This window comes from Crinia signifera, chromosome 11, assembly GCF_055691185.1.
Source record: "Crinia signifera chromosome 11, ASM5569118v1, whole genome shotgun sequence".
NCBI lineage: Eukaryota > Metazoa > Chordata > Amphibia > Anura > Myobatrachidae > Crinia > Crinia signifera.
In genome coordinates, this window is record NC_139227.1 from 67,135,004 (window position 1) to 67,159,834 (window position 24,831).

The following is a 24,831-nucleotide window of genomic DNA, read 5'->3' on the forward strand; positions in this document are numbered from 1 at the left end:
ATATAAGGCAGTAATCGCTCCTGGAACGTTAGATGAGCGTACTGCGTATACGTTGTGTGGAGTAGCAGTCTGTCATACGCATGTTATAAGCGTCATACCCAGTCAGATACTAGTAATTCTCATTCTAAGCTCAGCGCCTTCTGCCTTCCGTATTAAAGTTACCATCTCGTTTAGGACAACGTCTATTACTAGGATGAAGACGAAGTTCGCCTGCGAGGATGAGCTGCCTAATTCATTGGGCTTAATCATCAGCGCGGCTGGGGGGCTAGTGGCCGGTCAGAGAATCGTGGAGCCAGTGGTGGCGGACAACCGGGAGAAGGAGGAGGAGAGCCGCAGGGGGCAGGAAGACGAGCCCGACCAGCGCACCAGGCGCAAGGCTTACCGCTGGTGTAAGGAGTTCCTGCCCGGTGCCTGGAAGTTGCTGGAGGAGGAGCGCTTCCAAATCAGTGCTATACGGTCAGTGACGGGCAGGCAGGGGCTCAGGGCACAGGGATAACATTGTGCCATCATGAGTACCCAATGTTGTGCCATGTCTATAACATTGTGCCAGCCATGCTAACATTGTGCCGTGTCTACACACTGTAGATTCATTCACACATACACATCATATCATTAGGATAATATATTATTTCCAACATATATCTCTCTCTCTCTCTCTCTCTCTCTCTCTCTCTCTCTCTCTCTCTCTCTCTCTCTCTCTCTCTCTCTCTCTCTCTCTCTCTCTCTCTCTCTCTCTCTCTCTCTCTCCCATACTACCGTTCTACTGGTACCAGTACTGTCAATAATAATGCTGGGGATTGGCAATTTTAATAACATCACAGCTGCAGATACTGTGGTAAGGTATGATCACAGCTGCAGGTACTGTGGTGAGGTGTGATCACAGCTGCAGGTACTGTGGTGAGGTGTGATCACAGCTGCAGGTACTGTGGTGAGGTGTGATCACAGCTGCAGGTACTGTGGTGAGGTGTGATCACAGCTGCAGGTACTGTGGTGAGGTGTGATCACAGCTGCAGGTACTGTGGTGAGGTGTGATCACAGCTGCAGGTACTGTGGTGAGGTGTGATCACAGCTGCAGGTACTGTGGTGAGGTGTGATCACAGCTGCAGGTACTGTGGTGAGGTGTGATCACAGCTGCAGGTACTGTGGTGAGGTGTGATCACAGCTGCAGGTACTGTGGTGAGGTGTGATCACAGCTGCAGGTACTGTGGTGAGGTGTGATCACAGCTGCAGGTACTGTGGTGAGGTGTGATCACAGCTGCAGGTACTGTGGTGAGGTGTGATCACAGCTGCAGGTACTGTGGTGAGGTGTGATCACAGCTGCAGGTACTGTGGTGAGGTGTTATCACAGCTGCAGGTACTGTGGTGAGGTGTGATCACAGCTGCAGGTACTGTGGTAGGGAATGATAGGTCAGATTACAGCTGATTATTGCTGGTTCTACCAGCCTGCTGCGTGTATATTGCGACTGAGCAGAACCAGAGGCATTTATCCTCACTGTATATCAGATTTCCCTGCTATTTTGATTTCCTTTCATGCCAGTAATCCAGTCCCTTGCCAAAAACATGTTCTAGTTCTAGTTCTTACATGGAGGCGTGTTTTCATTGTCATTTCTACTTCTCCTATTTCACATTCCCCTTATGCTATTTCAGTCTCTTGTCCTTTTTGTTTAATTTTTTTCTATTTTTAAATCTGGTTTACAATACTTGTTAATCTGTGCACTGTTTCTGAAATAGTTGTGCATTAATGGTAAATACACACTTTGGTGTGATCGAACCACCATGACATTCTTTAAAATCCACTTTATTTAAGTGGAAATTACAGACTGATGAAATGAGTCAGTAGATCTGGTGACCTACATTAATGTGTGATAGAAATGAGTCATCTAGATTCTATTGGTGTAATAGACTTCTTGATTTGGTATGTTGCATTTGTGTGTAGTCTGTTTGTAGAACATATCTTTTATGGCTTTTTGTTATTGTAACTAATATAGCTACTGGTGTATTTGTTTAGCTGTGGTTATTTAAAGGACCCTTCGCTTACAACTATATACACCCAAGTAACTACAAAATACCCCTATGTTCTTCTGTTTTTAAATGTATATACCTCCCTGATGACAGAAAGAGAAGGTCCTCGTCAGCTTAATTTTTGTACCTAGATTTTAAGTTCTAAAAGTCATGACCTTGCAGCTGATCAGTCGGTGACATCACTGAGGTGCAGGCATGTAATCTATCACTCACCCTCATGACTACAGTCGTGTTACTGGATGAATCATGGCATAGCCCATAAAATATTGGCAGTGTATCCTACACAGGTGTATTGTCAGGAATAGTAAAATTCCTTAATTAAGCTATATAAATCCAAAATCTGCCGAGATAAAGACATATGCAAAGTTTTCTACTGGAAATTGTTGATTAGCGAGTTTTTTCTTATCCAAGAAAGAATCTTCAACAAACTGAAACATCCACAGTTTGCTTAAGTGTACTTTTGTTCATGAGGGCTAGTGGCCTTGCAACTAAAAACAATGGCCTCACAACCATATATTTTTCGGTCAACATACCTAATTACATGTCCAGCCAAGCTAAGCCTATGAAGTGTTCTGTTTAATGATTTACCACCATAGTGGGTGCAAGTTTCACAACCATTTTTACAGAGATACAGTAGCTGCAGGAATTTGCACTTCATGAATGAAAATTATGCGTAATAAACTAAATATAGTTTATATTGTTTTGCAATAGCTAATCGGTGAAATGTGAATTTTATTTTGCACATCTATATCCTAGATCGGATTGATCCACTATATTATGACTAAAGCTGGCCACTTAGGCTGGTTCTGTTCTTGCCAAGAAACATTGGTGGCCAAAATGGACTTTATGGTAGGGATGACCATTAATGTTTAGAAAACATTGATGGTTTATGGCATAAGTTGAATAGTTTTGACATCGATGGGGGAGAACCTTATGGTTTCCCACCATCAATGTCCAGCTTAAACAAATAGTTTTGTTTTTCCTAGGACACAGAGCATAGCTCCGCCCAGGACACCCGTGAAGCCCTGCCCATGTATTCTGATTGGCCCACAGGCCAATCAGTCAAAGACAATGGATGACCATCAATATGTAAAAACATTGATGGTCAATCATTGCATAGTTATGCACCATCGATGGCCAGTTGCACTTTTGCCATCGATGGCAAAGGCAACGATGGCCATTCCTACTTGATGGGGCCCTTTAGTACACAGCATGATCACTCAACAACCTCATGGGAACTTCAGTAGAGGACTGTACACAAAGGGTGATATTTATCAAAGCTTTGAAAAAGATAATCAATGAATCCGCTTTAATATTTCCTGACTGATTATCACATTTATATATTTTTTGGGGTGATATAATCTAAATTTGGTTTGTAAATGACTGTCCTGTATAAACTGTGTCAATGTAGTTAAATCAGTGTGTAACAAATTGTTGCATTTTTACTGCAGAGGTGGCCTAAGCAACATGCTATTCATTTGCTCCTTACCAGAAGATGAGAACAGTATCGCTAACGAACCACGGAATGTCCTGCTGCGGCTATATGGTGCCATCCTGCAGGTGGGTTAGCTCAAAAAGTTATCTTAACTGTCCTTGTAGGAGAGGCTAACTAGTCAAAGGTAAATTACTTCATTAAAATATATTTGCTCTGATTTACTTAAAACTAGTATAGTGTGACTGCTTATTGTGCTGACTATCACCTATAGTGGTTTCTGCTTAATGTAGAGTACATGTACAATACAGGTTCACAGGTATGTTCATGGGCTTAGTTACTATGATACTGTAGATTGCACACATTCACCAATTGTGTTTGTACACCAGCTTTAACCCTTTGAGCGCCAAGTGAATTTGTGAAAATTGGCAAGCAAACATTTAATGTTTACCTTATATAGAAAATCTTTTTTTACATACTATTTTGTATTTGAATTTATATAACAAATGTGAGCGACACTGGCATTTTTAGCAGATATTTTGCGCGTCTCTCACAGATGTTAGCACTTAAGGTGCCCATACACGTTACAATTATTGTATACAATATTGTATACAATATCGCATCTCATCACATCTCGGTTTTACGATAAGATGAGATGGGATGAGATCTAGTACAAAAAGTATGTGCAGCACATACTTTTTGTACTAGATCTCATCTCATCTGATCTCATCGGAAAACTGATATGCGATGAGATGCGATATTGTATACAATATTGTATACAATAATTGTAACGTGTATGGGCACCATTAGATTTAAATGAAGATTACGGTATAAACAACATTTACATAAACCAATGCTACAACTGTAACTTCACTATTATAAAATATGCACAGTGTGTGTGTGTGTAATATATTTTTTTATTTTTTTAAACAAGTTTTATTAAAGCATCAAGGGTCACATATACAAATACTGTAGTGAACAATAGTGCAAGTATTATGGATATAAAAATGACAGTGTAACAGTACAAAGGAATCAATGCATCAACAAGACAATGAAATAAGGAACCAATAGGCCCCAACACATAGATTCCAGAGTGACATATCAAGACTGCTAAAAATATATTTTTTTTTATGTTGAACTGAATACATCTGTGTTTGTGTGTGGGCGGGCACTGCCCTGCACATTCTAACTCTAAACATACAGAGCCTTGTAGTGGTGGGCCTGTATTTTTGGCCATAATTATTGGAAGAACTGCAAATTTACTTCATGCTAAATTGTGCAGTTTATTATAATTGTTCTGATTACCAATTTTTTAAGTATTTAGAGTGTGCACCTGCATATGAGTCAGTATGTGCCAAGTCTTTGTTATCTTAACACTAAGGGCGGTATTCAATCTGGGGATCACGGCTGTCGAGCATGCTGTGACCCTGTCCCGTTCTCGGTCTTCTCGACCGAGAACACGCAGGCGGGATTCAATGTCCTGCTTGCAGTGGGACAAGAACGGGGCATGGCCACGAGTTGCAGCTGGGAAGAGGCGAGCTGCAGCTGGGAGCTCATCACTTCCCGGACATTCTTGGCAGAACGAGCCCGACTGCTTGTGATTTCGGGCTCATTCTGCCAAGCTCCCCTGTTCAATGCTGTCGGGGAAGACCACTTTGAATAGGGCCCGGCAGCCATCTCCCCCTCAGGAGATGGTAGCTGATGATTGAATACCCCCCTAAGAAATGTATGTCAGTTGAACAATGATCCTGTTATTCTTTAGGGTTATTATTACACACCTGAAACTACTTGGCCAATAGATATATTCCTATGGTAAAATTACTTTACACCTGTTTGTTTTTGACTGCTACTGTGTAGATCAGTCACCAGAAAATGTTGCTCATGGACTCTTAATATAGAGCACAATGTGGAGGTTGTTGGGCATATGACAATGTGGGGTGAGGAGCACAGCAAAATGAGGAAGGGGAACACAGCACCACAAAGCCACACACCCTTTACAGGCTTGCGCAAAGGGGTATGCACCAGCCCAAATCCCACCTAGGGCACCAAATTGGTCAGGGGCAGCCATCAGCAGGAGCATGTAAAGTGCTTATATGCATGCCATCTCCTTGTAAACTTGAGCAGCTTGTTCTCAATTTGTTACCAGAACCCCCTCCACACACACACACACACACACACACACTCACACACACACACACACACCCTTCTAAATGCTAGTCCCTCCACATAAGTAAACATTTGAAGTAAGGAACAATTTGGGGGTATAACTCTTTAAACCTTTATGTTTCTTAAATAATATCTTCACTAGTCCAAGTAAACCTATTAAGATCAGTTGATTAGAAATTAGAGTGATAGCTTCTGTGTTTACATCTGTGCATTCCCCAATCCGTTCACGGTCAAAGTCTAAACTAATAGAGAAACGTGGCCTGGACTTTGCTAATGTTCACACAAAGGATCCACTTACTATCAGCTAATCTCTCTGGTATTTTCCTCTTCATACTGTAGTACCGCACCCAGGTGTAGATGAAGAGACTTTTTTTTTATTTTTTTTACAAATCCACTTCTGACAAAAAAAAAAATGGAGTACAAACTGTTATGTTGGTTCTTATAAATTACCCATTGTAAATTTGCAGAGGTAATCAGCTAGTGCCACTTGGATTGTTGAATTATATCCTGACACACCTTGCCAGTTTGGATACATACGATATCCCGGCGGTCAAAAGACCAACCCCAGCACCCCAATACATAAAATAACGTCAGAGGGTCTGTACGTCCCTTTCCCTCACCTTATCCATCCCCGCTAATGCCTAAACCAACCCCATCCCCAGCCTGACTCTAATCTGCCCTGGCATACTTACATTTGGGATGTCTTTTGAAGTTCCGGCACCAGGGTTCTGACGGCAGTTGGGATGCTAGCAACTGTATATAGTGAACACATCCCTGCCAGTCAGATACCACCTAGATCTGATTCACAATAACAGAATGATAAAACAAAAATACCTTTATAGCAGCCGTATCAGGTGGTTCACAAGTCAATATTGTATTAGGGTTATAGTAATATTTATCAACTTAAGCTCCATAGGTTTAAAAAAGAAGAATATTGTTCACTTACATTCTTGCTAAACTTCTAACGATCTTCATATTTTAGTGCTGTAACTTTACGCTTACAAAGAACAGAAGCTTCCTCCTAATAAACCAGTTTAAAATGTCAGCCTCAGGCCATGGTTCTTTGCTGCAATAGTAGCAGACAGCACTAAACAATCATCCTTTTTTTTTTTTTTTCTCCCTTGAGCAATATTATCTTGCTAAAGCTAAATGTTAAACCATGCACATTCAATTATTTTGGCTTGATGTCTACAGCTTATTTAACATCTGCAACGCCTTTTTTTTTTAAATAATTAGCTGTAATGATTTTTGCTAGAAGCAGCACTTACCTTGGCACGCATTCTAAGAGCCATATAAGCGGAATGTTGCTGTCTTTACTATAAGATGCCAGGCAAATATATATTTTTTTTGTACTAGGAATTGTGTAAAGACTACGGACTAGATCACTTTATGCCAAGAAACTGAAGGTGAAAACTGTTGTGGCTGGTAATGCTTAACTTTACTCTTAATAATGTATAGGACTACCTATTTTGGCCATTCTAACTTTTTTTTAAACACATTTTAAGCTTGATGTATCATGCTTATGATTATTATTAGTTGTGTATACAACAGAATGATTGGTATAATGTGTTGATCACATTTTTATTTTACGTCTTTAGTTGAGGTGTTGGAATTCTTAACTTTTATACTGGCTATCTACTAAAGTTCCAACATTATTCAATAGAACGTAATGAGTATAATAACCTAAAATGCCATTATAACAATACTTATTAGAGAAGTATGACCTGTTTTTGGGGCATCTTCTCTAGTTCTCAGTGGGTGGGTTATGTGGGTGGAGAATAATCAATGTTGGGGCAGGGTGTTATACCTCTTTAGTTGTATGTGCATGTGTTCTTTGCTGCAGGCGTACCCATGCGATCGTGCCTTGCACACTCTGGTTTCCAGGTGACAGACACGATACACGGTATAGTATGCGACCTTGGAGTCGGAGAATTATGTTAAGCTTTACATTTTCATTTTTATAAGCAATGCTTTCCTGTGCATGCATCAGTCTTCTTTTTTTAGAGCCTTTGTGACAGCTGTGCTTAGAACCAAAATGAACTAATGAGGTAGTAAAGAAGTCATAGGGGGGTATTCAATCTGGCAATCCGACTGTCGGGTCGTCCCGACAGTCGGAATTCCAGCCCGTTTTTGTTCCGCTCGACAGGAACTTGGCAGTCGGAATGCAATGTTCTGATTGGCGAGTGCTGAAAACTGGGCGTGTCAGCAAAAACGGCCACTGATTGTCGAAAAACGACCATGAATTTGACAATCCACCGCCGTTTTTGACAAAACAGTTCCGACTGTTAAAGTTGGATCTGTTTTGTTGAAATCTGCCTTCAATGCTGTTGGAAACTGCAGCATTGAATAGGCTGCGGCCGCTATTTCCCCTGTCGGAAATAGCAGCCGGGATTGAATACCGCCCATAAACTCTAAGACTGCTCATATAAAGGTTACATATACAGTTGCTGTGCCATTGACATTGTCATTGTTAAGTTAAGGGAGTCACAACCATCTCAAATAATAAATCAATAACAATCATAACAAAAATAGTTCTTAATCCTCTTCTGATCATTAACCTGACATAATATGGAGCGTAACTTCCTTGTCCTGTGAGCAGATTCCCTCTTGTGTCTGTTTTTACAACAGGGAGTGCAAGCTCCTCTGGCTAACACTACCTAATGCACTCACCTCAGTAAGGCAAGGCCTTGTACAGAGGGAAGGAAGGGGATGGCAGTCTCCTGAGGAAGCTAGACACTATCATGGTAGGGTCCAATAAAACAGTGTCTCCAACTTCCTAGTTTACCTACATTAATGTAAAGCCAAAATAAAAGGCTACATTTGAACAGAGTAAAAACACCATATGTCTACTTAGCATAACTTACTTAGAGTATTCTTCAAAACTCTCTTTGGGAGAGTAAGAAAAGGAGACTTTAGATGCTGATCTGTATGTAGATGGTTGAAGGAATATAAGCTATAACTTAAACACTGAGTAGATACATTTCATGGACTTCTTTCCTAATTACCATGAACATTATGAACCTGAATATGGAGCTTTGGTGTAATAGCTACAGTAGGGAAACTTAAAATCCAACTATATCTCGTACTAAGATACTGCTCAGATTCCTTAGTTCATTTTGGTCCAGCACTTACCCCATAAGATAAGTGATGCCAACTATAATTGGAAACCAGGTTTTCTGAAATCCAATTTGTAACCCTGTATTCATCCAGAACATGGAGTCCTGTATAAAAGGATAAAGTAGACAACTTATATTATGCATACACCGTTTAACCTATGTAAAACAATTCCAAGAACATAATCCATATGCTAAACATATATTTGACTAAATTACTAGTCACTAATCTCATGCTTTCTGTAGCAAAGCTTCTATCATGGCTACTGAAATCATATTTGATTTTGTGATTTAAAGTAATGGTTCCATTATCTGAATATGCATTATTGTTGTCAAGAGATGACATTGCAGGTTAGTCCTGCAACGTGACCTCATTTACCCCAACATACTTGTCTAAAGCAACAATTAATAAACCTGTTGCGTCCATTTGCATGGGTTACAAAGCCCAACTGCTGTTTCATGTAAATCAATTGTTTCAGACACCTGATTTCTATTGTAGCTGGTTTAATGAATTTCCTGGGTATAAGAAATGTTCTGCATTGTTTGCATTACTCTGTGTCTTCATGTTTTCCCATACAGGAATGTGGGTAAACTCTTTAGGATAAGGTATGTCTAGCAAACTTGAATATTGCATTATATTAGTCTCAGGAGGGTAAAAAAATGTATGAGTTGCACATCAGCCAATTAGAAATCTAACATCTGATTGGATTTGGATTCTACTTATTTTGTAAAATGATCCCTTTGTGTTTCTGCCAAAGGGATTGCTAATGAGTGGATGTAGCTGATACAGTAATACAGCAAAAACAGCTGTTACAAGATCTGATTACTATTACAAGCATTACTGCAGTTGATACAGTTTGTCAAATGATAAACACGTATACATGGCTTCTCCTCAAATTTAAATGTACTGCAGCCGAGTTAATGACCAGTGACACCCCATGTATCTTATATGAAGCAAAATCGCTCCTCTATGCAACTCATTTAAGTTCATAAGAAGTGAGTCAGTAAACCAGGCATGTTCAAACTATGGCCCTCCTGCTGTTGTGAAACTACACATCCCAGCATGCCTTGCCATAGTTTTAGCATTCCCTAATAGCAAAACTGTGGCAAGGCATGATGGGACTTGTAGTTTCACAACAGCTGGAGGGCCATAGTTTGGACATGCCTGCAGTAAACAGATGTACATGAAATAAGTGTAGCATGTGTTATGACCATATAGATGACTGCTAACCTGTTCACATGAAATTGAAATCTACTCTTATATTGATCTTTGCACGCTGTACATGTCAGTGCTTGGCATAGCGTTGCGCAAGTTAAAAGTCAAATAACTTTTGTGATTGCAGTAGTCCAAGTCTCATATTTGACAAAGATGTATTTGCCGGCTGATGTGAGTGGAACTTTTATGCTTTTACTGTTTTCATAAATGACTGTTGTATATTTTACTGCTGGCTAAAACTACTGTCTGTAATCCAAACAGATGTCCTACAACAAAGGTGACAACCAAGAGACGCAAAGGGAGATTTTCTTTCGAGTAAGTATTAGAAATTGTAATTTTTGCCTGATCTAGAATAAAGGAGTGACTTCCATAGTCAGGTAGCCAGCAGGGTTTCAGGACTGTGAATGATAAGAACATTGGTAGTATGCCACGACATTAAGATGAATAAATGTAGAAGTGGTAATTTAAAATAGTATTAGTATAGTAAATTGGCATTTTGACCAGCCTCATATACACATATGACATTGTCATATGTCTGTCTATATGAGGCTAGCCATAATGACCAGCCTCGCATAGTCGTAGACCGGTGGCGGGCCTCGCATAGTCGTAGACCGGTGGCGGGCCTCGCATAGTCGTAGACCGGTGGCGGGCCTCGCATAGTCGTAGACCGGTGGCGGGCCTCGCATAGTCGTAGACCGGTGGCGGGCCTCGCATAGTCATAGACCGGTGGCGGGCCTCGCATAGTCGTAGGCCGGTGGCGGGCCTCGCATAGTCGTAGACCGGTGGCGGGCCTCGCATAGTCATGTGGTGGGCCGCGTATAGAAGGTAAAGCTGTTTTCCCCCTGCCTGGTTTCCAGGTGTGGTATATTAGGTCGACAATGTTTAGGTCAACCCCAAAAGATTGATACTGGAAAAAGGTAGACTGCCGATACCTGAGCACGTGGATCCGCAGTTACTGCATCGCTTTGCTTTCTATTCTTCAGGCCAGGTGCATCACTGTGCTCTGCACACTGAATTCATTTAATTTATTTTTTTAAATCCCACCACTCATGTCGACCATAGCCATGTTGACATTTTGTTTGTGTCGATCTTTTGACCATAGTGAACATTTATCTAGACATGATCTATCAGCCATCCGGATACCCTGTTTTTCTTATATTCTTGCTTCAGCCAGTAGTTCCCAAACTGTGTGCCCTGGCACGCTGGGGTGCAGTGGGGGACTTGCAGGGGTGCCCTGGATCAGTGGTCCATGACCAATTCAAATTATTTTTGACATATGTAAAAGGAAAGTTGTGGACAAACAGAAGTGAATCCTGTCCCTCATCACATTACTAATCCCAAGGAAAAGATATAAACGTAATTTACTTCATTTAATATCGTTTCTGATTTTCTCAATGAGACACGTTTGGCAGAGGGGTGCCATGAAAACTCAGGGGCACCATGATCCCAAAAAGTTTGGTAACCACTGGCTCAAGCTATAGAAGTCAGGTTGTCTAGCAGAGTACCTTCACGGTCCATGAAGTGAAAGCCGTTTGGCAGGTTACCCTGTTCCCTCTATGCTAAATCACACATTGCAGTACTATTTACTTTTTGCTGCTTGGCTGCAGTTCTCACATCTCAGTTTTCTGAACTGTGTTAAATACATTAGCATATTTGGCAAATGCTGCGGAACTGTGGAAAATCACAGCGAGCGGCATGCACTTTGCTGTGGCTTAAACACTATGACCCAATGAATCCGCTTTGCCAAATGATTGTTCTTTATGTATGCGTACAGTTAGCTGTAAGTAGAAACTGAGAGGATTCTGCGTGTGCAAGCTCCATAGCAGAGGTCAGAACTCGAACCTTCTGCAATGCAATAAAAACGTTATTACCGATTGAGTGGTTCCCTGAACTGCAGGTTACCAAATGGAATGTCCAGCCAGACCGAGGAACATATAACAGGCCTGTTAACATCTTAGTTTCCTATGCTGGCTTGCCATATAGCAGTCTGAGGGGTTTATTCTGGTCCGTTTGTAAGGACTGTACGTTCGCACGGGGAGCAATGTTTTGCGTATGCGCAGCCGCATTGCTGAGCATGTGCATACACCAGGTGCATGCGGCCATGGCAAACAGACTGTTCGCTGGTTGTATGCACCCAAGGCTGCGGCCAGGGGGCGTGGGGGGGCGGCGGATAGTCGTGCCGATGGTAACACCCAGCTTTTAATGGGTGTTCCCATGAAAATGGCGGCTGTTCTCATAAAGGTCGTCCGGTGACGTGGGTGCCGGAGGCGGGCAGCTGACATCACCGGATGTCAGCTGCCCGCCCACTTCCTTCTGAATGCCCACGCACATCTAAGGTTACCTCAGAGTAAATTGGACTAGTGTATGGGGGCCTTAAATCTAAAGTGCAGTTATTCAAAATAGAATAGTCAATATCTGCCATGAGACAGAATAGAACCGTGTACACACTTTAACTTTGAGCAACTTGTCCTCTTTAGAAGGATTGATACATCTACCCCACATTATCTATCTGTATCATATACAGTATGTTACTTATTAAGTATGTTAGATATTCAGTGTTGATTAGTAAACCTTTATCTCAGGTAGCCTCCGTGCATGCTGTCATAAGTGTTACTATGTTTACAATTAATGTTACTTGTCTTTAATGCAATGCACTGTTCAGCTCTGCTGTTTGGATTGAGGTAAATTGCCTAGATTCTTTACTGACCAATCAGCTGCTGTAATTTTCCAAACACAGCCTGTAATATGGCAGTTAAGAGCTGACTGGCTGGTACATTATCTCCGTACACTTTGTCCCTCTCTCTCCCTCTCTCTCCCTCTCCCTCTGTCTCCCTCTCTCTTTCTCTCTCTCTCTCCCTCTCTCCCTCCCCCCCCCTCTCTCTCTCTCTCTCTCTCTCTCTCTCTCTCGCTTAGAACATAGGCCGTTTTACTCCTTTGATAACTGAGGCATGGTGACAATGTCACGAACTGATCAAGGGCCAGATTCTCTAAACTTCAAAAGTGATAAAATGGAGAGGGATAAACAGCCAGCCGATCAGCACCTGTCTGACATTTTTCAAACCCAGTCTGTCATGACAGCTAGGAGCTGATTGGCTGGCTGTTTATCACTCTCCATTTTATCACTTTTGAAGCTTAGAGAATCTAGCCCCAAATCTTTGTAGCTATTGATTTTAGCTAGACTGATTCTAAACTAGTGTCTCTCAAACAGGGTGCTGCAGCCATGGTAATGGAGAGTGTCATGTTTGCAATCTTGGCAGAAAGATCTCTCGGTCCTAAGCTTTATGGGATATTTCCACAAGGACGTCTAGAGCAATTCATCCCGGTGAGTGTGACTAAAGGTGCCCACAGACGCATCAATTATCGAATGCGTTTTGTACTTTTTAAGCACAAATTGCATCTTATGTACAATTATCGGGTGGTGTTTATGGGCTTGTGCGATGCACGTTCTCGGGAGCCCGATATTGTATGTCTAAAAAAAGTACGTGCTGCATGTACTTTTTAGACTACATCTGAAAATTAACATTACAAACATGGGTTCATCACATCGCATCGCATGCATCCAAGTGCACATTGCATCGCAAGCTGGAAGAAAAATTGTATAGAACCATTGTACAGACAAAAACGCATAGCACAGTACAATTGTAGCGTCTGTGGGCACCTTAAGACCGTGCATTACTCTTTGGCTTGTGCTGAATAAATCATTGTTGTGCAACAGTCTTTTTAATAGAGGATTATGTAACTGCATTTGGCCACTTTCTGTCTTGTGACAGACTGGAACTGGACAGGAAGCTTTCTGGCTCAAGCTGCAGTTTTCCATTTAGTATTAAGTTACAAGACTTAATTTTCACATGAGTGACATCAGTCCTCCTTCTTAATGTTGGGTACTTTCCCGATCACGTTCACTCTGTATCAGTTCAATGTAATATGTACAAGGACAATACAAATGGCAGGTATTACGTCATATTTAAATACAAACCATAATATCTTAAGTCTTTAAGACTCTTTTGTGTAGTAGTGGGCACAAAATAGCAGGTAAAGGTGTTTAATGGAAATAAATAGTATGGGTCTGGACAAGATGTGTTACTTAAGACTTACTGAAATGTGGTTGAAAGGGGAATGAGAGCTACTAGATGGGATATTGGGATACTCAGTGATATATTATTGATAATGAAATAGAATGGGGTGCATATATTCTGATCACATGGTTGTATGTGAATTGTATTTGACTGCTAGACTAATCTCTGGCACTATGCACAAGTTATGACAGATCTGTAGCCTACTGAATTGGTGTGGGTTGTGGATACAATGATGGCTTTTCAGGAGTACGGTAGTCTGTGTAGCTTGGTGGCAAGCTCTTCTTTGACTATCAGTCACCAAAGAGACAACTGATGTCTCCACTGGGCTTTTTAAGCTTTTTTTTTTAATTTTAAAATTCTTTATTTGGTTTTATATAAAATAGAAAACAATAGACATAAATAATATCACAAACATACACATACAGTTCACATATACATTCACATGACTAACTTACATTTAGACAATAACAATTACAGGTCATTGATCATTTACAGGTCATTATTTCACAGCGCATATTCCTTAATGATGCAATCCGTTTTTTTTTTTGTTTTGTGTTTTTTTATTATCATAATTCACGGATTTTTATTTTCCTATTTTATTGGGCTTTTTAAGCTTTTAAACCTTCCAACTAACAGTTCTTCCCAAATGATGGATCAGCAAAGCTATTATACTTCCAAAGGCAAGTCATTCAGGTGTATATCCTAGCCTGTGTATCATTGCAAAGTGATCTCCAGTATAGGATGAAGGCAACATAGATAACTGAAGTAGCAGTCATTTATCTGTAATACAGATGGATTTCTTCTCTATGCATGAGATTAAAAATCGCTTTGCAGCAGCTATTGTTCCTCTCTTGGCAGCACAGGGACAGACTGGCTTGCTGTACATTGTGTACTTTTATTTCCAGGCTTCATATGTAAATCAGTGTAGGATTTGCTTGTCCTAATGAAACGTTCTCATTTTTAGAGTCGGAAACTTAACACTGAAGAACTGAGCCTGCATGATATATCTGCTGAAATAGCAGAGAAGATGGCACGATTTCATGGCATGGGCATGCCCTTCAATAAGGAACCCAAGTGGCTCTTTGGGACAATGGACAAGTATGTTTTTTTTTTAATGTTTTTTTTTAGTCTGTTGGTTTTTATTAAGTTAAATAATATCTCATGGTTCCTGTACACAGCTCTGGCCACTCGGCATGAGCATCCAGATAAATCCAATGTGATCCTGAGAGTAGACTAAAGGGGCATACACACGAGGTGATGTCAGCCCCATTTCTATGCACTGCAATAATGGCTGTCCCGCACATCGCTATCGCCTGTAGGGAAAGAATGTGCTTGCATGATCTTTCCTGCTAGATTGCGGAGTTTTACCTATAAACAATAGGCAAAACCCCACTCAGCATGATCGCTCAGCACACAGCATTGCGGGGTGCATCGTTAGTACTGCAAGCTGTGCTGAGCGACCTGTGCTTAGCACGTCACTCGGCACAGAGGCAGCAATCGCCCCATGTGTACGTGGCTTAACACCAGAAATTTACATTGCAAATCAACATCTCCTTTCATTTTTTAATTGTTTTTTAGTGAACAAGGTTTCCCTTTTTGGTGTCTTGGGTCATTATTCTCCAGGCACATTACACGGAAAGCCTTCAGAAGTGAAAACTGGTATCAGATTAAACTGTCAGGGGCACATTTTCCACCTCCCAGGAATACTTTAGATCAGGCATGTCCAACCTGCGGCCCTCCAGATGTGCTAAAACTACACATCCCAGCATGCATTGCCATCATTCTAGCATTCCCTAAGAGCCAAATTTTGGCAAGGCATGCTGGGATGTGTAGTTTTAGCACATCTGGAGGGCCGCAGGTTGGACATGCCTGCTTTAGATGATCATTATGACAATAGAGATTCTGTCTGTGGGAATATCTGTATCAACCCCTTCCTGGAATGAGTGAGGCCTGTTAGTGCGACCCACACCCAGACTGTTTCTGTCATATTCTGACCATGTAAACCAATAACCATCTGGCCATAACTATTGACAGACCGCACACCAAATGTCCAATATCGGCACTATATCAGCGCATGTACAGCTATGGTTTTATCTGCCCCCATTCATAATTTTGACATGACATTTTGTTGCTGATAAATAGCACTAACTGTTTTGGAAGAGAAAAAGAAGCCTAAGCAACATAACTCCTATAGAACGAAGGCACTATGGATAGCGCGTGGCAAATGGTTCTTGCTTTATTTCTAGGTACTTGAAGCAGGTGCTGAAGATGAAGTTTACAAGAGAGTCACATACCAGGAAACTGAATAAGTTGTTAAGTTACAATCTCCCCAAAGAAATGGCAGCTCTGAAGTAAGTTACAGTACACTTAGCTATTCAATTAGTGGGGCTTGCACAGAATTTCATGTTTTTACATGTGTTAGAGATTGAAACTAGAGAATGATTGCTTTGTATTTACTCTGGGAGGAGGGGGGGAATAAATGGTCTGTTTGCAGAAGTGTTGATTGTGGTGGTTATTCAGTATTGATTGCTATTGGGACAGCACGGGTGAGGTCATGGGTTCCATTCCCACCATGGCTCTAACTAACTGTGCAGAGTTTGTATATTCTCCCCGTACTTGCGGGGGTTTTCTCCGGGTACTCCGGTTTCCTCCCACAATCCAAAAATATACAGGTAGGTTAATTGGCTTCCAACAAAATTAACCCTAGAATGTCTGTGTGCGTGTGTACATGTGGTAGGGACTATAGATTGTAAGTTCCACTGGGGCAGGGACTGATGTGAATGTTCAAGTATACTCTGTAAATTGCTGCGGAATATGTGTGCGCTATATAAGAAACTGTTACTACATAAATAAAATAATAAATATTGTGTGAATTGGAAATGCTATTGATTAACGAACGACAACGCATGGGTATGTATCCTAGCACGCATGCACGAGCCAAGATAGCAACAAAAACAGAAAACCTATGTAATTGCAATCCCTTTGCAATTTGAAGAACAAGAAGTCACCGTGTGTGTGGTTGGAAACCTGCTGTTTTCTGGGAATGTCAGAAAAACACAGATGTGCCCAGGCATTTAAAGGGAGGGCATGTGGCATCTGCCTCAATCAGCCTGTGTTTGTTGCAGAGTTGTGGAAGGGCCTGACTTTCTCACATTTGCACAGACTGGGATATTCATTAGATGGTGTATGAATTGCATATGGATGTGCAGATAATAGCTATCCATTTGCAATACTCTTGCAGATTTGCAGTGGGGGAGGGGGGGGATATTCTTCTGTCTAGGTGTCGGCTATGTACTACCAGTCATCTGCAATTTTGCAGATGAGCAATCCGGTGCGAATTAGGCCCAGTGTTATTTTGCTGCTTTTAATAGCCGCAAAAAATCTGACTATCACATGTCCCCTCTATGCATCATAATAGTATGGAATATATATGACTTGTATATGATTGACAATGACTCTCCATTAAATGAAGATGAGTTGACACTGAAGATTTGAAGACTAATGCCAAAATTTATTATGAATTTAAACCTTAATGTTTGTTTTAGGACTCTATTGGATGCAACCCCCTCCCCTGTTGTGTTTTGTCACAATGACTGCCAAGAAGGTAAGACTTGAGGTGTTGTATTTCATATTTGAGGATGGTTGCTATGTAAGGGACACTGGACTGTTACAGTACTACAGTTGGTGCTATGCAATTAAGAACCCAGTACTGACCATTGGGATTGTTCTCTTAACCGTCAGGTGTCGTTCAACCTTGTTACTGGTAATAAAACCGTTGGCGTCCCTAATACCTCTAACATTTTTTGGTCTTGCAGGAAACATCCTATTACTAGAGGGAAGAGAGAATTCTGAAAAGCAGAAACTTATGCTGATAGACTTTGAATACAGCAGTTACAATTATAGGTATGAGGAGAGATACTTGTAGATTGAAAAAACAAAAGTACAAATCTTCGACTTTATTCTAATGTATTTTGTTTTTAAATGTGCGTCATGGGACACTTGGCTATTTTTCTCCAGTACATGGACTACAGTTTGCAAGTTCTCATTTGCTTTGGTGAAGAGCTCAGTCTTCCTGAGCTGGGTCAATCTGATCACAACAAAAATCTGTATTGTTCTAGTGATGATTCAGAATTGATGTGCATTAAGCACGCTCTCTTGCAGATGAATAAATGCACAGAGACCCTAGTATTGTATATATGAGGGCTAGATTCCATTTATCATTTTGTATCCCTTTCTGTACATAGCTTCGGCTTCTTAACACTAACACTTATTAGCACTATAGTTTTTTCACTGGTGTGCTGCTCTGGGGATTCTGGCGTATGCTGATTTTTGGGGTTCTGCACCCTGAACCTAGATATGTCAATAGGGACCCCCAATACTCATAGAGGCCTTGAAAATTGGCTTGCGGGCTTCCTATATATTTGCAAATATATGTAACCAAGATCTCTGAATTATATAATGTAGATTTAAATCTGGTTACAGCACAAGTGCTGGGGGGAACCAAGTGTGCTTCTCTATACTCACGATTACTCCTCCCTTGGAAACCACCTGTGTGATATTTATACTATATTTTATTTATATATATATATGTATGTAATGTGTATGTGTGTGTGTGTGTGTGTATGTATGTAGTCCGATCTGCCAGATCGTATGACATATCGTCTAGTGCAGGCATAGGCAACCTGCGGACCTCCAGCTGTTGTAAAACTACACATCCCAGCATGCATTGTCAGAGTATTGCTATTAGGACATGCTAAAACTGTAGCAATGCATGCTAGGATGTGTAGTTTCACAACAGCTGGACGTCTGCAGGTCGCCTATCACTGGTGTGTACCCAGCTTAAAGAACTTGTGGTGAAGGGTCTACTATTGTGCAGGCTTCAGTGATCCGATTGGTACACATGTCATATGATTAGGATTACATACTGATGTGGTGCTGTGCACAGCAGGCTATGAAGCCAGAAGAGCACAAGCTAGCTATTCGCCTTTGTGATTGTTGCAGCTTGTAATTCTTACTCCACACATTACTGATCTGACCACAAAATAAGACCTGGGCTGCAATATGTACTGTATAAAAGATTGGCCTGAAACCTGTTTCACTGACCTTTTGGCTTTTCATCTCTCCAGGGGATTTGACATTGGGAATCATTTCTGTGAATGGACATATGACTACACCTATGAGAAATTTCCATTCTTTAAAGCCAATGTTTCAAATTATCCATCAAAGAAACAACAGGTACAAATATGAGAATATCTGAAACCTGGTATAAAGGGGTAGCTGTTAAAGGGCTTTCAGCTGTCATCTGTAAATTCCAGTATGCTCTAATACTTAGGCAGCGGGGGCATGCTGCCAGCTGCAGATACCCACATAACATGGGGTCATAGCTTATGGGTCTGTAAATCTTCTCTCCCTTCCTGACAAATGCCTTGGTGCTGCTTTTGTTTTCTAGCTTCATTTCATATCCACCTATATGGCTGAGTTTCAGCCTGGGTATCAGAACATGAGCAATGAAGAGAGAAGTAAGGTTGAGAGTGAAATGCTATCTGAGGTTAACAGGTGAGTGTGATAGTAATTGCTTATTCTTGTTAGGAAAGGCACATTTCTAATGGCAGGGTAACCTCACCAAGCTAAGCATGGGATATTAGTAGTTCTCCTGCTTGGGAACATTTCCTCTCACTAGTCTCTGCAGAACACATTGGCATCTTCTAATATAAGTATCAGCAGACGTCTCTAACTAGTCTCCTACCTGCTATAGACATTGGGCTAGAGAAAATGATGAACTCAGCAAACCAGTTAAAGGGTTTGTCGAGGTTTATGACATCCCTCTTCCACTTAATTCTCTATTCCTCTGTATAAATTATGATGAGGTAATTCTACAGGGGTCCGCCACTGCTACCCGCTGAACTCAGGAGCTGGTTCCGTTCATGTTGGTTCCATTAATCCTGTCAGTCCAGCACCTCTGAGAATGTCTGCAGTTCATGTCTAGTCAAGTGCTGCATTGATTTTAGTCTGCCCTGATGGAATCAGCATGGAAGACTGATTCCTTCTGTTCTGTAAACTTTCTTGGCTGCCATATTTAAATTTTAAGGCAGTAGCCTGGATGCCATTTAAGTTGTGTGTCCACAGTAATTTGATATATAAGGGGATGCTGCTGCGGCAGTCCATAAATATTGGTGATCTAGAAGTGTACAGCTCCCTTAACAATTACACCTATAAAACCACCACCTTATTTACCTCTTCCATAGCAGCTACAATAAATTCATAGTATATGGAGCTGAATGTTCATGTGGCATGAGAACCTTGTCACACTAAAGGTGCCCACACATGGGACATTTCCGACTGATCGTAATGACCAATCATTTAAAATCTTACTGTGTGTGAGGATGATAAATGATCCAATGTGGGTGCCCATGGGTCGTTCATCGAGCCTGCTGATCCATTCAGCAGGGCGAAAAGATGATCGACCCTTTGTGCTGGATTTGGCCACAACACCCCTGACCATAGCCGCACAGAGCGATATAGAAAATTCTCGAATCATTTACTCAATCGTTCTGCATGTGGCCAAGATCAGGGTTGTTCTGGATTTCAAGGGAAATTGGATTCGACACCTATCCATGTGGGGGCACCGTAATCCATTTTTGTTTACGTGTGTTAAGATGCGGAATGCGACACCTTTACTGGCATAGGAGATATTCATGAATAACTGTGGTATAAAACCTAGTTCTTTAACTTGAGTTTCTTCTCTTAGGTTTGCCCTTGCATCACATTTCTTGTGGGGTCTTTGGGCTATTGTACAATCAAAAATCTCCTCCATTGAGTTTGGCTATATGGTAAGCATTATCTGACTTTTCTTTTAGGAATAAAGTATTTCATTGCAGGGTCTGACGTCAACCTAATGTCCTAAACTAGGGTGGCCAACCTGGTCCTCAAGATCTTCCAACAGTTCATGTTTTCTGGGCCACCTGTGGATCTGTAGAATGTGTCATTTAGGAATTAATGTATCACATGTTTGAAAATGTGACAGTAATGCCAACACCCGAGCAACAGTTTGGGTGGTCTGGAAAACGTGGACTGTTGGTAGATCTTGAGGACCGGTTTGGCCACCTCTGCCCTAAACAAACATTATATTGAAGTGTTCTGTGGTTGTGGTTGTTCCACTCCTAACATGCCTGAGAGCTGTAGGCTGGGAGTTCTAACTCTGTACCATGGACTTTAAGGTTCTGCTTAAATCCAATAAAAACACTTTATCTGGATGGCGTTACAGTATAAAAGCTCAGCAAATATGTGCTATGTGTAATGTCATCCAATAAAGCCTACAGAACAAAGATTGCTCAAACGATAATTTGAGACTTAACATTTGTTTCTTTGTCTCATTTAGGAATACGCGATGGCTAGATTTGATGCTTATTTCCATCAGAAGAGGAAGTTAGGACTGTGATTCCTCGATACATGGACAATGACTAGAAAAATATCCCAGCTTTAAGCTTTTTTTTTTTCCTCTCTCAATGTAATACAAAGCAGTGTTCTTTGGACCATTATCGTCATTCATGAATGTAATATTTCTGTGAAACGTCGCTTAGTTTACAGATTCTTAAAGTTTAAATATCAGTATAAATGACATAAAAACATGAGGATTTGGGGTTAGGAGTAGGCAGATGGATGGGCGGCATTAATATTCATGAGAATAGAACCTATTCAGTAAAAGTGATCATCCTTTAAGCATGAAAGCCTATTGGTGCCTCACGTCGTAGTGATATTAGTTACTGGTGATTAACGGCAATATCCGCAACTGTTCAGACACTTTTCTGATCTGCTTTACTTGTGAAAACAGTAAGTATTATTTCAAGCTTTTTAATATTGTTTATGTACATATTGTATAATTTACAGTATATATATTTTATAATGTTTTGTAACTTTTCAACATTCAAGTATTTTTGCTCAAATCACTGCGGTCCAATGTTATACTTACTGTACATGGTTACGTGAAAAATACTGTAGTTCCTATTAGTTGTATTGTGATAGACCAACACAGCACTTCATCTGAAGCTCTGGACACTGCACAGTTGGGCAGTAAGTACTGAAACTACACAAGCTGGCCAGACTGAGGAAATGAACTTGGACTCTGTAACGCTGTATTGTGCTCTTCATACTTCATTCAGGGCATGCACAGACTGAGAAGATAATTGCATTTTCAGAAGTATAATCTACAAGTCTAATGTGACGCTGAGGTTGCACAAGGCATTTCTTACTGGCTGGAAGACTCTAATTATCCGCTGCCCACAAAAAAAAAATCTGCTCTTAAACTTCAGAACTTGAAAACTGAACTTCAGAATATTGTTGGCTCGTTACGCAATTTGTATAGAATGTTTTTTATCTTGCAGATAGCTGGATACATTTGTATTTTAATACACATGTTTGTAATGTATGCTATTTCTAGCCTTGAACAGTAACCTTACTTAATACCTTAAAACACATGTTTGACTATATCAGTGTTTTTTCTAATCATGTAGACCACCATTTTATGGTCCAGACAATATATTTGGTAAGGCTTCCAGCTCATTGACGAGCACTGAAGCTGGTGGACTGAATGTCCTGCTACCCTTTGTACTGTAACAGACAAAAAGCTGCTTATGCCCTTTGGTGCATACGGGTAATGGTAACGTTCTCCATGAAGACTTATAACATTTGGAAAAATCATAATGTAACTGTGAATGTCTGTGCAAAATGTACTTCATTTAACATTGATACACTAACGTTTCCTTGCAATGTAGCCAGCATCGAGGTTTTACATTATGCATAGGTAAAGGTCATACACACTAGAAGATTATCTGGCTGGTTGGAATGAAAATCTGGAAATTTCTGGGAACAAATTACAATATCAGTTTGCTCTCAAACGCTGGAAAATGGACAAAAGCCGTCACCTGCATAAATTGATTTAACCAATTTGTCTGTAGGACCAGTTTGTGTCTGTTTTCCATGTTTTGGGGGCAAATGGTAGGTTGCCATTTGCTCCCAAACATTTCCAGATTTCATTCCAACCAGCCAGATTGGAAAGATAATTGTGTGTATGGGCCTTTAGACACTATGGGCCTGATTCAGACATGGTCTGAATTCAACCGCCGTGTCAGTGTCTGTCTCTGCCCCCGCAAGATGCCTTGTAAATGGTTTAGCTGGGGCTGTGAATGGATATGTACGGGTACACATCCATTCGCATCCATGCGGCTATAGGCAAAATCATTCGATATACAGTCGACATCGAATGATTTTCAGCCACAGTATAGCCCAGGACTGACTTGGTGGCTGCGATCAAAACAGCTACTTCCAACCTGTTGCTGACATCATCCTCCCTCCCCTAGCAAACGTAAGCACACCTGCATTTTCTGTGGCACTCCCAGTGGTTTATAGGGAGTGCCCTTTATTTTCACGCCAATGAAACAGCCAGGATCCGCTCCCACTTCCTGTCAATCACCCTGCATTTGGCTTGCAAATAGAAATATTTGTAGAATCTAAATGCAGCCGGGCCTCATGCACGCCCATTGTGGCTCATGCCCAGTACCCCTATAATCGTCCAGTGTCCGAAATTGGACCAGACCAACCATGACTCAAACTGGCCTTATGTCCAATGTTCTGAGCCATTGTACAGTATGAGGGATGGGGGGGGGGGGGAGTTTATGCTTAGCATAAGTGCGAAGAGTTGGAGTTGGCATTACTTTGGGTCCAGCATGTGAATATTTTATGATCAGGCAGATCTGTTTTCTGTTCATATAAAATGTGAAGTAAGATTTTAATACATATGTATTTGATTCTGTAGCAAATCTCTCAGTGGGGTTTTAATAATGAGACTGAATATAGAAATACTATGTATTGATTGTTATGTACTAAATTTCAAATGTTTTTGTTAGAGGAACATAATCCCCTTTAGTGAATGTTTAATTATTTAAGTTACAACAGTGCTACATACTGTTTTTGGTCTAAATTCTGCACTATTGAATGGCGCTGTGTCTTCAGATGCTAAATTTAAAGGGACAATTATATTCAATCTAAAACATGCCTGCTTCTATATTGCATACAATTGACCCTTTTAAATTCAGTGACTGAAACCAGTGAAGATGCATTGGCTTTGAAAAGTGACACATAGTCAATGAAGCCTTTTGTGTGCATTCTGTGATGGTGAAAGCTACCATTGTGGGGGCTCTGTTGGCTGTGTAGGATAGAAGCCCACAGCCCTTTTATAAATGTGCCACAAGAGCGTAGAGACGACCAATCGCAGTGTTGTGTACTGTCATGTGATTATCCTACAGAGGTTTAGGGTAGTCTTATTTTCTACAGCTAGTGAAACATTGTTGTGACATATTATACTGTGACATCAGAAAATGCTGTTTCTTAAATATACACTTAAGACTATTGCTTTTCTTTGAGATTTGCTTTTCTATTATGTAATGAATTATTATATAAAAATCTTTGTCATATAATGTATACATATTTTATTTTTCTGATGCATTCCTTGCAACTGTCATGTAAAGCAAAATATCCTTGCACTTATTTTATGAAATGTGAATTGTATTTTTTGTTTACATAATAAAATGTGATTGGTTAATAAAAGTTTTTTTGTTTTTTATTTTTTTTTAAACGTTTTAATACTGTACTTTATTGTCCATGTGGGCTAATGTTGGTCTGATGTGTGGCCAGCATAAGGATGGGAATTGGAAACTTGTCCTGAAGCATGGCGGGTGAAGCGGTACAATAGGAGGTCCACCTGCTCAGATATCAACATTGACACCAATAAATGTGAAGAACTTTTTGACC

The 24,831-nt window shown here is 40.7% G+C and overlaps 1 protein-coding gene across 1 annotated transcript; it reads left to right on the top strand.

Moving 5' to 3' along the window:
• On the top strand, window positions 1-24,594 carry CHKA (choline kinase alpha). The gene is made up of 12 exons (XM_083163928.1): window positions 1-456; window positions 3,474-3,582; window positions 10,211-10,264; window positions 13,158-13,271; window positions 14,990-15,123; window positions 16,272-16,376; window positions 17,571-17,629; window positions 17,841-17,928; window positions 19,152-19,260; window positions 19,475-19,581; window positions 20,774-20,855; window positions 21,404-24,594. The coding sequence occupies exons 1-12, from the start codon at window positions 194-196 to the stop codon at window positions 21,461-21,463; spliced, it is 1,284 nt and encodes a 427-aa protein (XP_083020054.1). The 5' UTR covers window positions 1-193; the 3' UTR covers window positions 21,464-24,594.
• The last annotated feature ends 237 nt before the right edge of the window (window positions 24,595-24,831 follow it).

Bases quoted from the DNA above. Each gene is read 5' to 3' on its own strand.
- CHKA (XM_083163928.1), top strand. From the start codon at position 194: ATGAAGACGAAGTTCGCCTGCGAGGATGAGCTGCCTAATTCATTGGGC. The intron at 17,630-17,840 runs GTAAGACTTGAG...TTGGTCTTGCAG, and splicing joins TCACAATGACTGCCAAGAAG to GAAACATCCTATTACTAGAG. The intron at 19,261-19,474 runs GTACAAATATGA...TTTGTTTTCTAG, and splicing joins ATCCATCAAAGAAACAACAG to CTTCATTTCATATCCACCTA.